The following is a 15,753-nucleotide window of genomic DNA, read 5'->3' on the forward strand; positions in this document are numbered from 1 at the left end:
ATTGCTCCAAACCCATATGACTTTCTATCATCTGTTGAACACAAGTTATTTAGAAAAATATTCAGGCCACTGTTTCCATTCAACAGTGTCTAACAATCCCAAACAATATCATGAAATATATCAATTAAATTTCAGTGAAACAAACTATGGTTGGTTTTTAATGACAATGTCAGGTGGGGTAAATGTATGACATAATTTTCATTTTTGGTGAACTATTCTAATAATTTAAATTTCTTTATTTCAAACACTGCAGATATATATTTCTCAAATGGCAGAGATTTCTGTAAACCCTTGACATCGTTTTGTAAAAATGCATATGCTCAGACATACTTTCACCCAGCCATGCAGCAACTTACATATTTGTCTGTATTTTTTAATCTAAAACAAAAGTTGCGAACTGAGCTCAGAAGCAGCTCTGGAGAATAGATGCTAAGGCCTGAGGAATAATGACCTCATATCCTGTCCGTTCTAGTTCTAGAGGAGAAAACTTTACAGTTCTTCAGTGCCTGACTGTAATCAGTGCTGTGGATGAAAGCTTTTACGGACTAAACAATTACAACAAACAGAGTAAAAAAGATAGATTTATAGAAAAATAACTCAAAGCATCCAGTAATGCTGTTTTTTGTTTTAACTTTCACACAACTGATACGATGATTAGTAAACATGAATTCTCATTTACACTCTCGAACCATCAAATCTCAGCATTGTTTATGTGTCAAATCTGAGAAGTGTATGTGGCATGGCTTTGGAATGACTCTTCTTAAGCAGGCATGACAAGATTTCAAAACGTAACTAGCACCATAACCTGACCAAACTGAAGCAAAGTATGTTTAACTTTTCCAACTGCTGTTACATCTCGCGCACATTCAAATGTAGTATTGTACTACACTGACCATAATACTCTTGCTTTGTAATACTTCACTTGACCTGTAGAGCACAGCAGAGAGTTGTGACTCTGTTTTCCCTGCTATGAAGCTCTGTACAAAAAATAAGTAGCTAAGATGCTTAAAGATATTGCTATACTCTTTTAAACAAGTTCAAGTACAAACACAGGTACCTTCTGTTTCTTCTCAAAGCCATTGCAATGTTTCCACTTTCAGTATCTTTAATTTTTTTCCTCTGGGTTTTCCACATTCTTTTGCCCATTCTTTACAACAGCTCATCTATGGGACTTGACACCTAGTAGACTCACCAATTATTACACAAAAATTGTGCAGACCCCAAGAATGGTTGAAATTTACATCATGCACACTGAAAGCAGAAATCCAAAGCATACTTTCAGCTTAATACTTCTATGACATTTATGCTGTCAAATACCACAGAAAATACGTTCTTAAGCACTTGCATTGAAAGTATGTGCGGTTATGTATTGCAAAGGGTTTCAAATTTGAAAGGTGCTGGTTGAATGTTTGTTAAAGCACCTATATTAACTAAAATGAATGTTATTTGAACTGTAATGTTGTCTAAATCAATTTTCACCAACCACATTTTCAAACTCTTCCTACTCAAACACACCTGATTCTTTCATGATCAACTCATGATATTGATAGTAGAAACTCCAAAACATGAAATAGATCCAAGACATATAAAATGTGTACTAACTGTGTGCCTCCACGTAAACTGATCTAAATAATAGCTTTTGCAATGGTACTAATTTTCTAGGTGGATGGATTTACCAGCATAATACCTTTGAGTGGAGTTTACTGGCTTTACATGACCATAACTGGTTGAAAGTTGGATAACTTTTAACTTTTAAAGGTTAGTAAACCATTTAGAGACAGTAGTCTCAAGGTGACTTAGAAAGTATCGTAAAGGCACAATGACTTGCTCCATATACTTCCACTGTAAGTGCATGCCATTCTGTTATTTTCTCAGGTAATAGACATCAAATAACAGATGCTGTTGACAGAGCTTAACCTGTATTGAAATCATCAGCGCAATTTTAAATCACACAATGTGGCACAGAAGAAAACAGGAAGCTTGGAAAAAGGCACATATATTGATCTGTGTTTAAAAGCAACAAAAACACAAAACTTAAATGTAAATAACACTGAAAAAATAAGATCTTAAACCATTTACGGCCTAAACATACATACAAAGGATTGTTCAAACATAACATGTTATGTTCTTGTCCAAAAGTACCTTAAAAGTGGGTTAATTCCGCCTCATTTGAGAAATGTGACTACGGTATTAGAACATCAGCACGCACACAGATTTTGCAGTGCCATCTAAGAAACCCTAAACTCGGATATGTGCTGGACTTCATAAGCATCAATAATGGCAAGAGAACTGTATAACACTGATTGGAATAATTCAAGACCTTGAAAACAGAAGTGTCCAGACACCTCACCATCTCAAACCCAGTACTGGTTCTTTTTCGGTGCTGGGTTTGTTGTCCGACAGTGCTGTATTAATTCAGGATCAGCCCCTTTGGAGTCCATGTTTGACATGGGGATGTTGTTTGCAGGATCGGTTTTCCTGAAAGTCTCTTCACTGACTTCTCCATTCTTCGGCTTTGCTGCCACTGTTTGGACGTTGTGCTTCCCGGTTTTGTTGCGTCGGACCAAGTAGTAAGCCATCAGTGCAGCCAGGAGCATGAGTAGGAGGATGGGAATAAGGATAGCCCACAGTGTATTTCGTCTAGGTACCACAGGAGTCGCTGTAGTGCTGCCAGAAGCCATGTTACCATCTCTCCACCTGGGCTCAGGTTGACCTGGATCACTCTTGTTAGAAGGGGACACCGGTGGCACTTTGAGCATTGTAGCACCATAAACTTTGGAAGGGTCGTAGGGGACCACATGAAAGGGCAAGACGCACTCTGCAGGAGGAACGCCGTGTGATTTTAGGAGGAAGCGTGCTTCATCTTTACCTTGACCTCCAGTGTTTTGACCCCCAGTCGTGTTTAAGATCTCCAGAGCTACCCGACCTTCATCCAGGTCTTGCTGGGTGAAGGAACTCACTGGCTGGCCATCATCTGGCCCACCCAACTTGATGAACCGAGCTCCTTGAGGTTGTTGGACCATGCTGAAGGTTGGAGATGACCTGGTCTTGTTGGCTAGAGGTGTAGCATCCAACAACTTTCTGTCTACGAGTACAGTAGCACCTCTGGGGAGCATGGGGTTCTGGGCCACCTTTGCCAGTGGTTTAACGGTAATGTTGAGGACAGAGGACACATTTGCCGCCCTGCTTTGGGCCACAAATGCAACGCTATCTCTCGGTGATGTGGACTTAAGGAAACGGACACTCACTCTTCCCTGTTTGATCTGCTTCTGTGTGAAAACCGATGTGGGCTGTCTGTCCACCATTACGGATGCGTATTTCAGGACATTGGTGATCTTATAGAGTACATCCTCCTCGACCGGACCCCCAGTGGAAGTGCTCAGCATGTCCTCTGTGATTAGAGTCTCGTCATCTCCCTGCCTTATATGGATCTCTGGAGCTTTATTCAGTATCAGAGACTTGGCCATGATTTCGATATGCAGTGTGTACGGGACTGTTTGGTGTTTCCCATCAGACACTGTAAATTCCATGAAACCATCAGACAGACTTCCATCACTAACAAAAGCAACCCGCCCAGTGTTGATGTCTTCCTGGCTGAATTGGATTGTCCGGTCTCCGGAATCAGTGTAGATGACATATCCATTAGCTGGACTCTTGGAGATGGTAAATCGGACCTCATCTGGTTTGCTATCCTGGTCAATCGTGTTGAGGTAGTTTTTGGAGATGATAGTGGTGGAGCCCTGCAGTGCTTCCAGGAGCAGGTCCAAGCTTACAAGTTCTGGTGGGTTTGAGTCTCGCTGTCTGATGGAGATCAGGAAGATCTCCTCCAGAACCCTGGCACTGGGCTGAACCTGCGGAGTGCGGTCACTGGGGTTCAGATGGACCCGGAAAGAGAAGCTATCAGAAGATGATCCAGAGTCACTGTGATTGTACTCCAGATCACCACGTGCCACATCATCCTGCAGAAAATGGGGAGCATCGTGAGACAGGACAGACCCCCCGAGAGTGAGTCGTCCATGAATGGGGAACCGACGCACTTCATAGACAATGTTCTGCCCTGCCCGCTTCTGTTCAGCCAAACTGGCCAGCAGGTTAGTAGCATCCAAAACAGAGCTGTCTATCACTTTAGACTGACCCTGCACCACGGACACACCTGCAACAAATGAACAAAACTACATTTAATTATTAGACCTGAGTTCTAGAGATTAGCATACAAGAGGGCCACTGCCCTGCAGAGTTTAGCCAAACCATATCATTTGACAAAGAGTACCTGAATCACACCCCTACCCCAAAAATTTTATTGGTAGCTACCTTTGTTTTTCCAGAGCTGAGACGACTTATTTCGATTGGCTGCGTAGTATGACACAGTGACTGGCAGGCTGTGATGCAGCTTTGTTGCTGGAGGTGATGTAAGGGCCAGCTCAACAGAATCTTTCAGGACCCAGAAGGGCTCAGACGGCATCTGATGCTCATAATATACGGCACCTGCATCCAACTGAACACATAGTAGGAATAAAAAAATACAAAAACCCTTTTAGAACCAGCCACAACCTATAACACTGTCCATTAAACAGATCAAATGGTCAGATGTTAAAGCATTAAGACAGTATTTACAGCAATTAAGGAATATAGTTTTAATTCTGAACTTGAAATAACTACAGATTTCATACATTTGGATTCCTTACTGTAATGAGAGAATAGCATTGGCCTCTAGTGTCCACTAATAACCTGTGCTCTTGTGGCCAGAGATGGCATTACAATGGAAGAGGCTTTATTAATGGCACATTAAGGGATTTATTACAATGTCAAAACAATATGTCTCCACTGCAGGTATATACAAAGTTATTTACCTCGGTCTGTGTGAATTTTGTGATCCTCTCAAACTCTCCACGCTGATTAAGTTTGATTATTCGTCCCAAGCGAGGAGGTTTCACTAATGAATATGTGATTTCATCCCCGTCTTCACTTGTTATGGCCCGTAAAATATCTCCACCGATCACCTGCCTGGTGCCTGAGAAGCATCACAAACAAATAATATCACTCCACTGATTTCTTCATGAAAACACATTCTAGCAGCTTTTATACAGCTGTAATTGATCTATAAGATTGTTCCAGATAAGATAACAGATTCTTCATGATTAGGAAAATGAAAAATAGAATAAACCCCCCAATTTAAAGTTTTATAAACAAATTCTCTCTGGGCCGGTAAAGATCTTTCAGCTGGCCCAAAGAGAGACAGGGATTTAGATTTAAACTTTGGATATGTGGAGCCCACCTGGGAAGACCATGAGTTCTCCATCCATTTCCATGGAGATGGTGAGCTGTCTTGCCTTGACAGTGAAGTGGTAGAGAGGTGAAGTGTGTTCTCCATCAGTCACGGTGAAGCTGAACCCACCGGATTCTGAGCCTGGGAGCAGACACAAGCACTTCCTATTCAAGACGTCATGTTACAATCTTATAATGATGGTTCTTCAATGGTTCCTTGGAACACATTAGATTTATCAAAGCTAACTTTTCCTATCAATAACATTTTTTGCAGGTCCAAAGTTCTGTATGGTTTCTTGGAGAATGCAAGAGATCTTTATTTTATGTTTTCAGATTAGCGTAGTAGTTTCTGGGGTCTTCACATAGATATTTCTTTTCTAAAGAACTGTATAATAAAAAGTTATTTGAGGAACTTCTATCAAAAGAGTCGCTAAGTTGAGGTGTTATAGGGTGACTGCTTTTTATAGTTCTCATGGTACTTTGATGTCACATTGTGCAGCGCTTCTTTAAGTCCAACACACCTAATATGTACGTGTATTAGCATCGCTTTGACAGTTCTCTGTCGATCCCAGCTTCTCACGCATCACTATTGGTCGATTATGTACCATGTCTGCATGTTATTGATCAAACTACTTTTGGATCATTCTCTTCAGCAAGTATGAAAACAGGAAAACAAAGCCAAAACCTGGATATTTTAGGCAATATAGAAATCCTGGACAGGATATGTTTGGGAAGAAAAGAGGACGTATTGTCACCCAATGAAATTTTTTTTTTGCATGCTGCTACTCTGTGATTGCTGAGCTGTTCTGAGTTGATTTTAGCATGTTGCTAATGCATCTGCTAATGTGCAGACATGTAATTGAGAGGGTTTTATCATGTTAGGGTTCCTAACAGTTATTTGCATGCTGCTACTCTGTGATTTATAAGTTGTTGTGAGTTGTTTTAATGTGTTGCTATGCATTTGCTAATATGCTCTATAATTGCTAAGATGTTTTGAGTTATTCTAAGTTGTTTTTAGAATGTTGCTATATGGTTGCCAAGGCATTTTGGTTTTACTTTGTTGCTATGCTGTTTATAATCTGTTTTTGGTGGGTATTTTTTTTTTTAGCATATTTCTATGGTGTTCTGTGTGGCTGGGCCTTGAAACAGGTGTTTTTTTAAACACAATTCTATGTAGTTTCTAGGGTGTTCTATATGATTCCCATGCCCCAAATCTCTTTAGCTGATGTTTTATTCTGTTTTCAAACGTTGTAAAGAACTTGATTCAAAGAAACTGATGTCAACCCACCCTGATGAATGAATAAAACCTCTCCATTATTTATCTGAGCCTGGGTGAAACTGTCCACGCTGTCATCTGGGGACACTTTGAAGGCAACGATCCCATTTCTGGGCATCTCGATAGCATACACCAACTCCTCCGGAGGGGTGTCAAGATCATCGCTGCTCAGCATATTGGCTGTGATTTCAGACTCCTCGCCGGTTAGAAGCTGAAAGGAGAGAGCACGCACAAACAAAGCGGGATAAACAAACCTATAAACAAGATGAAACAACTAAACTGTTGTTTTCAGAGGTGTCTAACTGTCTGGAGTCGTTGGGATGTGAAAGAGGCAGTTATGTCTCCTCTGATGCTGCTCTAATGGAAGTGTAATGGACAAGTTGCTGAAAGACATCCTTAAACGATTAAATTCAGCTGGGAGATTGCAGGGCTGCCGTGTGAACACCACACATCAACACATTTATCTGTTTCTCAACGCTTTCACTGCCTCCATCTACCACTCTCCTGAGAGACAGATGGGAAAAACTGGAATTGAGTACATGGCATAGTGCCCTGGAACAGAAAGGTCCACAAACTCATTATCATTTAGTAATCTTGTTTCCACATAACGTGACCTTCAAGATTTAAGTGCATGTAAAATCATCTTCTTTGTTCCTGTGAGTGCTTTTTTAATGGGGGGCAATGCAGTGTCATTACCAGGGTAAATATTAGTCATATTACATAACTCTCTACACTGCCCTCTGGTGATCGTTCAAAGACCTTTACATCACTTCCTGTGTAGTATATGCATGGGCATCCACTAGATGGTAGCACTAAACCAGAGTACAGCATGAGGAAAGTTAATGAAACAAATATCTCCCAAATTGGGCTGGAAATTGCTGTTTCTTCATGTTCAATATTTAATTGATGTAACATGAATCAGAGGCTGCATGGCAAATCAGATCCCAGCATGCAGTGCTGAGGCCTGCTTTGATGGGAAACTGCAGTCTCTCTCTGATTAGACTGGTGTGTCTCTAGGGTCTCTACATCAGAGCTCAGGGGGTGTGATTGAGTAATCGTGTGATTGTGTTTGTGTGGATGAATCTCACAGAAGTTTCTTGTTTCATGCGAAAATCAAAAGGAAAACCATATGAAATTTGGAAAAAAGGAATATTGGATTTTTGGCACTGGATGCTTTATTTTCATAACAGTTATTGCAACCAAATGCAAAAGCTTATTCACATTACTGTAGTGTGAAAATAATGTTTTTTTTTCAAGAACAATTAGTAGATCATTTAATTTAGCCAATTTTAATTTCAATAAAGGCATTTTTTGTCACATTATGTTTGCTAGAATGATATTTTAAAATATAATTTAGTTGTTATTTTAAAAATTTTAATATACATAATTATAATTTTTTAATATAAAAATTTGAATTTTGTCAAATGTGTAACTGTTAGAATTTTTCTGTAGGCATATATATATATATACTGCAAATATATATATATATATATATATATATACTGCAAATAAAATACATGTAAATGTTATAAATTATTCGAAGTATTTTATAAATATCATATTATATTTCAATCTATTATTATTTTTTTTTTACTTTGGATTTTAGGGTGAAATATAAACCACTTTTAGTGAGATAAACGGATTATAAGTGTGTGTGTGTGTGTGTGTTAGATACTGTGCTTGTAAAACTTGTGTTTGCAATTTTGGAAAGAGCAGGTCTGAATTTGGACTTTCTCTGTTATTATCATCTATAGCCATCGAAAAATTAGGTGTCCTGGATTAAAGTGAAAATGAAGTAACGTGTGGCCAAGTATGGTGACCCATACTCTCAATTTGTGCTCTACTTTTAACCCATCCAAGTGTACACACACATTAGTGAACACACACCCGGAGCATTGGGCAGATAATGCTGCAGCGCTCAGGGAGCAGTTAGGGGTTCAGTGTTTTGCTCAAGGGTCTCACCTCAGTCGTGGAATTGAAGGTGGAGAGAGTGCTGGTTATTCACTCCCCCGACCAACAATTCCTGCCGGACCTGAGACTCAAACCCGTGACCTTCGGGTTACAAGTCTGACTCTCCATCCATTAGGCCACGACTGCCCCAAAGCATGTCTGATACAAAGACAGACAGAGAGCATGTGCGCAAGAGAACGGGAACTAGCCGCATGTGGAAAAACACACATATCATTATTTCACATTTTGCGGGAGTCGAGCGGTGTCTCTGATTGGTCTGTTTACCCTCCAGCCCAAAAACCGAATTCTTGCCACCGTCATGGTTTTCCAAAAATGCGAGTTTCCACGGCAACCAAAAAACACAGACAATATCGAGCTAGAACTAAATGACACTCTGTTTTCTGGTGGAGGGAGTAGATCTGAATTTTCCGACTACAACTAAGCTTCATTAATGTTTAAAACTGGGAAAATGGTCTTGGTGTACCTCCATTCCAGTGTTGCGCTGGATGCGGGGCGGTTCATCATTCACAGGGAGGATGGTGATGCCGATGGTCAGGGACGCACTCCTGCGGGTGATGTGATAAGCGGACGCCATGAGGGTGAAACTATCCTCTGTGGTCTCGCTGCTGTCGTGGAAGTAGTACACCTGTCCCTGTTGTACCTGAGGAAACACAACAAGAGATATCAGGAATCCAGTTACACACACACCTAATCCTTTTTCTGACCATTAGGGCATTTCTGGTTTTACAGCGGCTTTATTTTGGCGTTTTTCAAGTGACGAGACAATAAAAACATCTTTTTAAAATTCTGTAGAAGTAGTTCCCCTCCAAAAAGATGAAATAAATAAACAAAAACTACCATGGTAACCATAGTTCCTGTTTTCAGGATTGTTTCATGTTTCTAATCAGAATCTTTGTTTATTTTACTCTATTTTTAGACACTTTTTATTTATAGCATAACAGTCACGTTGTGTTGCAGTCATTTTGACTTGGAGAGGTTTTCTTTTTCCTGAAAATTATAAATCCTAAAAACTTACAATGGTTTTTGTTACTTTTTGGGGATTTTTCCCTCGTTTTTTTATTATATATATTTTTTTACTTTAATTTAAATGACTTATACATTTCTTGTTATGCTATATTATTACCAAATATTGGATTCAGTCTTTTTATCAGCTTGTTTTCTTTCAATTAATACAGCTTTTGTGTTTCTTTCTTGGAACTGATTGATCATAGGCCTCACTGATCTAAACTTATGCCATAAATATTGCCACAATTATCTACAACTAACTTTTTTTTTCGCGGAAGAACTGAGGCCTGATCAATCATTTCCAAAAAAAATAAATACAAACCTGTCCTAATTAATAGAAAACAAGTTGACAAAAAGATAGAATCCGATATTGGCTGATAATACAGCATTGATATTTACAAGCAATTTTCAAAAAAGCTGATCATTTTTGATCAAGAACACCAAATTAGGTAAAAGATTTTCAGTACAGCACAAATGACAGTGGAGAAATAACAGAAAATGAGGGAGGAAACTTATCCTAAAAATGCATTCGAATCGCATTAACCATGATGAAATATCATAAGTTGGACTCAAACGTATGTCTGAGCATGTGCTCTCACCACTAAGCCACATCTCCAACCTTATTTTATATATAAGATTAACCATGGTTGTGAATAGTAAAGCTGTTCTTCCAAACAAGCCATTGTTCGGTTTCATTACATAATCAACTGTACATCCGTTACAATAAAACTGGATTTAATGTGGGTGGTCAGATGCACTTCTTAAACAAAGTGCAGATTTAGTCAAACAATAATGCAAAACTCTAGGAAGCCCCACAGCTGCGAGCGTGTCATGTGAAACTGAAGGGTGTTAGTTTGTCTGGCGCAGGAGGTCAGACATCTGTGTTATGATCGGCGACCCAGAGAAATGCAGGAGACGAGAGATCCAATCGCAGTGTGGGTTTATTTGGGTAATCCAACTCAGAATCCAACATGCAGGGGTCAAAACCAAAAATCCATCCAAACAAACAAACAAACAAACAAACAGAAAAAGGAATTGGAACGGGAACAGGCATAGAACCTAGAAACTTGGAATGCGAGGAAACTGGGTGACAGAAGGAAAGGACTCCATGCAGACAAACAGAAAAGGACTGGTTAATATAGGGAGGATAATGACTAACAAGTGAAGACACCTGAGTGCAATTAACAGGAGTGCAATCACTGTGATGAAGGGACAAGGCTTTGTGGGAATTGTAGTGCCTACGGTGAGGTGCCTATGGGGAAGTGAGAGCACTAGTGGAGACTCAGGGAAACAGAGACCAGACAGCGTGACAATCTGCCGTTTGTCACATGTTGTACAGATTTTAACAGGCTCCAGGTGATCAGATCGTTGCACATAGTACAAACTACAAATCTTAACAATGAGCAAAAATCAAAATCTAACTGTATGTTTTCATCAGTATGAGCTCCAGCTCCAAGTGTCAGAGCTATGTGCTAACTGCTAAGCGAAAGCTTATGCTAACAGATTTTGTTTTTGTAGAAGAGAAAAGCTGTGCTTCACCTCTTTCTGACATTAAGTCTGCATATTCTCATCTTTGTCGGGAAATCAATAACATATGGCAGATGTTTACGGAAGATGCCATTTGGAATAGAGGTGAAATGTTTTAATGTAAGAATCTTAGTTTATTTTTGGACTATATATATATATATATATGATTTTTTTCCCAGTGCATTAAAAAAAAATACACAAAAAAGAAACCACAAACATCATGATCCACCTGTCTGATCACCGCAGCCCATTGTTTCAAAGTGCTTATATTAATAAAATATTAATAAGAATAATGTTAAGAAGGATAGTCCACCTAAAGATGAAAATTCTGTCATTATTTACTCTCATGTCATTCCAAACCTATATGATTTCTATTTTAATGTATTTTTTTCCCTGTGGAACTTGAAAAAGAAGATGTTTTAACCGTTTTAAACGTTTTCGGTTCCCATTGACTTAAAAAAAAAAAAAAAACTTTTGGTTACCAACATTCAACTTCAAAATACACAAAATACACTTCTCAGTTACACAAAATAAAGTAAATCACAGGTTTGGAACATGAGGGTGAATAAATGATTTTCATTAAATTTTTGGGTGAACTGTTCATTAATATTAATAATGTTAAGACAAGTTTGATTTACTACAGTAACATCTTTGGCACTTGTGGTCCAATTTAAAATCAAAAAAGTGAAGGATAAAGCCATAGCTCTGAAAGACGCTGTTTATCATTATTCTGTTGTTTAGTCTATATTTGTTTTGAAATTGAAAACTGTTGGTGACTATCAACATTAGAATATCAATTTTTGTAGCAGAGGAGAAATGTATTCAAGATTGTTTCATCCTGACACGCTAATATCTGTTCTGTCTCTTTCGTTTTGAAGCCCTGTACTGTTCTAGATGTTTTCATCTCAGTGTGTTGTGAATGTCTGCTACTATGCTGCACCGTAAGCTATCATTACAATCTGTTCCCTGGTGTGGCAGCGGTGACCAGCAGTATACACACCGACCACTGACTCCACAACACAGAATAAAGGAACTCCACATTCAGCTCAGTAATGAGCATGACGCATACGTCTTTATTTAGAAACAATTCTGCTTTGGTTCCTTTCCTGCGCAGTAGTTTCTCTCCATATGGAACATGTTAGCTGTGTTTCAGAAGCATTGCATAACTGAAGAAAGGAAACGTAGAGCACAGGACAGCGAGATCCAGAGCGGTTAAGACATTGTGTATTAAGATGTAGTGTAGAGCAGCTGCACACAATGAAGTTATTCTGACAGCTGGAGTAAAACCACCAAAAGACATGGATTCTGAACTTCAAATTCAATCTGTCCCCCATCTGTGATCTCCCTCTCTCTCTCTCTCTCTCTCTCTCTCTCTCTCTCTCTCGCTCTCTCTCTTATCCTGCCGTTCTCTGTCTGATCTAAGAGCTGTGTTCATTGCGTAAGATATCTGTCAATCTAACACCACTAATGTCCTGCTGTGCCTCAATCTCTGAAAGTAATATTCAGTATTATTTTCAACGTCAACAGAAATTGATCCTGAAGTTTAAAAAATAACCTGGGAAGTTCATCTGTTCTGGCTGAATCACTCCTGAGTTAACCTGATCTCTGTTTTCAAAGTCGCATAGCCTGGCGGCGCGGTGTAAATACTTTATTTGTGGGATATATGGCCTAGTTTATTCTGGCCCGTGGCAGCAGGGAAGCACAAGTCAGAATTTCCATCAAGTTGGAACGGCAGTCATAAGAGCAATGTCTAGTGCTCTCAAACAACAGCACACTTATTCCACCACTGGTCTTTCTCTGCTCATTCTTTCCACTAGAAGACCTCTGGGTCACTCCGCTAGATATCATAATGCAAAGTAGTTTTAGGGAGCCCACTGGAAGCTAAGAGAGCTTAGATAAGTCTTAAAAGACAGTGGGTGAAAGAGAAATTGTTTCTTTGAGCCACTAAAACTCAGCGAGCATCAGACAGGCGTGATCAAGGTCCACCTCAATAGCTGTTATTCTGTGAACAGCTTGTAATTAAGATTCAGAAAATGCTATTTTATGCCTGACTTTTCCTCAGTGATATGGCAATATGCTATGCAGGGATCCTGGTAGTCTCAGAGAAACCATTACACAAGGTTGTTCGCCTTTGTAATTGAAGCCAATGACAGCTCCTCTGGTTCCAGCGCAGCTCTTTTATCGTGAGAAGAAGGAACGCTCATTGCAGTCACAAAGTACAAGCAAACAAAACAAACACGGCTGTCATTGCAGCATCATTAGTTGTTCCCACTGTTCTCTCTTCAAATGAGAACGGTTTACCCCCCCCCCAAAAAAAACAAATTCTGTCATCATCTGCTCACCCTCACGTTTTGACTTTTTCTTCATCCTCGCAAACTCTCAGCCCATTTCCATGCTGCTCCAGCAAACAGTGAAAGCATATTGTGGCTAGTGGCTATCAAGCTCCAAAAATGACAGATGAGCACCATAAAAGTTGTCTTTATGACTCAGAAGCAACATTTTACGTTTTCTGAAGTCACGTGATACCTTTACATGAGGATCAGACCACAATTTCAGCCATTTAATGATGCTCTCCACTACAGATCTTGAATCTCATTTCCACATGCACATTTTCTACCAAACTTCATCGATATTATGAGACATTTGGGCTGCTGTTTTAGAGATTTGATGTCCTTTTTGGACATTCAGACCCCTGGTCACGATATGCAATCATTGTATGGTAAAAATGATTGAGAAGATTATGCAAAATATTTCATTTTGTGTTTCACGGAAGAAAGTTAGTTAAACTTTCATTATTATAGCATTTTATTATTGTATGTCAGTGTTGTGATTGTTCACCAAAGCTACAACTACTTAAAAACATTTTCAGTAATTGAATAAAGCTGAAATAAAATCTACAATGTAAGTATTAGATGGAAAAACAGCTAATTTGCGTGGACACACCTCTGATGCCCATATAAGAGCTGGCAAACACATTTTAGCACAGGCCACTCCTCTTTCCATGCCGAAAATCAATGGCCACACCTCTTATGTTCAAATAAGGGTTGGTTATCAGTTTTCCAAGGTAAAATTAGAAATGTTGTGTTTGCAACTAACTGAAATAAATGTTTAAGCAAAGTCACTAGAACTGAAATTTTAATTATTTAAGGCTATATTTACACATATATATAATATAAATATATATATAAAAAATAATAAAATAGCTAAAACTTAAATTAAAATGAAAATTGAACAAATAAAAATAAAAGCTAATTCAAAATACTAATGTAATAAATACTATAACTGTATATAAATAATATTAAAATGTGTATTTTTTGACACTCACATCCTCCCAGGTGAAGGTATCAAGTCCATCGTCTTTATCCAGATACTTAATATCTCCATGCTGAGGTGCTTCCTCCATAAAAAAGTCAATGTTCATGGAACGATAGAAATGGTGTGTGATATTCAGAACCTCTTGGGTCAGTGCCACAGATCCACCCTCCCTCACTGTGAGGTTGACCACCTGGATGGGTATGATGCGTGGAACAATGACCACCTGCACCTCTAGATCTTCTATGGTAGTGAAGCCATTGCTGACATCGACGATGAAGTGGTCCTGGCCCTGAAGGGAAGTGGAGACATAACAGATTCTACCCAGGTTTATGTCCTCTTGTGTGAAAGACTGAATGTAGTCCAGCACGGGTGATGCCACACTGTCCGAGTCATTGTTAAGTTTGACTACATGACCCAACCGTGGAAAGTCTTTCACAGAGTACACCATCTCTTTGGGCAGGATGTCTCTTTGCATCACCTAAGAGGATGACAAGAAGACCTTCAATGAGTGCAGTATGAAACTTTCAAATGCTGCATATCCCTACAGATGCAGGTATCTTTTAATAATAATTACCTTCAGAACATACTGAATTTTCTTTCACATTGTACTGTACACCCTTTCACTAATGCATTTAAGAAAAGTTCACCTAAAAATAAAAAGCCTCATTTACTTCAGTCATGTCATCCCGAATTTGTATTTGCATTCATTTAAATATCATTTTCGATGTCAATAATGTTTGAACGTATGTAAATAGAAAGGACATTCAAGATATTTAACAAGAAAATAATTTATATGGGTACTATATGATAATGAGTGAAGGAATTATATATTGTTGTTTGAACTATCCCTTCAAATGAAATCTTAGAGTAATATTTACACAGTTTGAAAAACATAAATATGTTTTGATCTATTAATAATACTGAATAATACATTATAGAAACCCTGAGCTGTTGCAAAAATGAGATTATACAAAATCCCCTATTCAAATCTCAGAAATGCTTAAAGGGAAAAAGTAATACAAAATGTAAATCAATGTCAGGTATCACAAATGTCCTAATGAATCTGAGCAGTTTCCTCTACTGCAATAATTGGGTAATAATTGAAAGTGTTCTGGAACCTCCCACAGAAATTAAGGACTGTTAGAAGACTTTGTAAACTGATATGAATATTTCTGCTATATGCGAGATGTTTAAAGCAATGGCTTTATGCCTTTGGATAAGAACTTATAACTTGACATGAAATAACACTTTCATGCAGACCTATTTCCTGAACACAATTTGAAGCAATCCATTTGTAAGACTTTTTTTGGCTAAATTGTTGCACTTAATTTGGTAACAGTGTTCCATTTTGTGTTACAAATTAATACAATTATATTGAGTGAAAAAAAATCTGT

At 38.6% G+C, this 15,753-nt stretch overlaps 1 protein-coding gene across 1 annotated transcript in view; it reads right to left on the minus strand.

Moving 5' to 3' along the window:
* Positions 1-1,247: 1,247 nt before the first annotated feature.
* The window catches only part of LOC132133495 (chondroitin sulfate proteoglycan 4-like), a 42,874-nt gene continuing 28,368 nt past the window's right edge, over positions 1,248-15,753 (minus strand). The window contains exons 4-10 of the mRNA XM_059546350.1: positions 14,370-14,837; positions 8,976-9,152; positions 6,554-6,752; positions 5,276-5,407; positions 4,851-5,011; positions 4,312-4,495; positions 1,248-4,153 (exon numbers count right to left, since the gene is read on the minus strand). Of these exons, the coding sequence (XP_059402333.1) occupies positions 2,355-4,153; positions 4,312-4,495; positions 4,851-5,011; positions 5,276-5,407; positions 6,554-6,752; positions 8,976-9,152; positions 14,370-14,837 (3,120 nt within the window). The 3' untranslated portion in view covers positions 1,248-2,354. The remainder of the gene's footprint in view (positions 4,154-4,311; positions 4,496-4,850; positions 5,012-5,275; positions 5,408-6,553; positions 6,753-8,975; positions 9,153-14,369; positions 14,838-15,753) is intronic.

The sequence above is a fragment of the Carassius carassius genome, chromosome 50, assembly GCF_963082965.1.
Source record: "Carassius carassius chromosome 50, fCarCar2.1, whole genome shotgun sequence".
In the NCBI taxonomy this organism is placed as follows: Eukaryota; Metazoa; Chordata; class Actinopteri; order Cypriniformes; family Cyprinidae; genus Carassius; species Carassius carassius.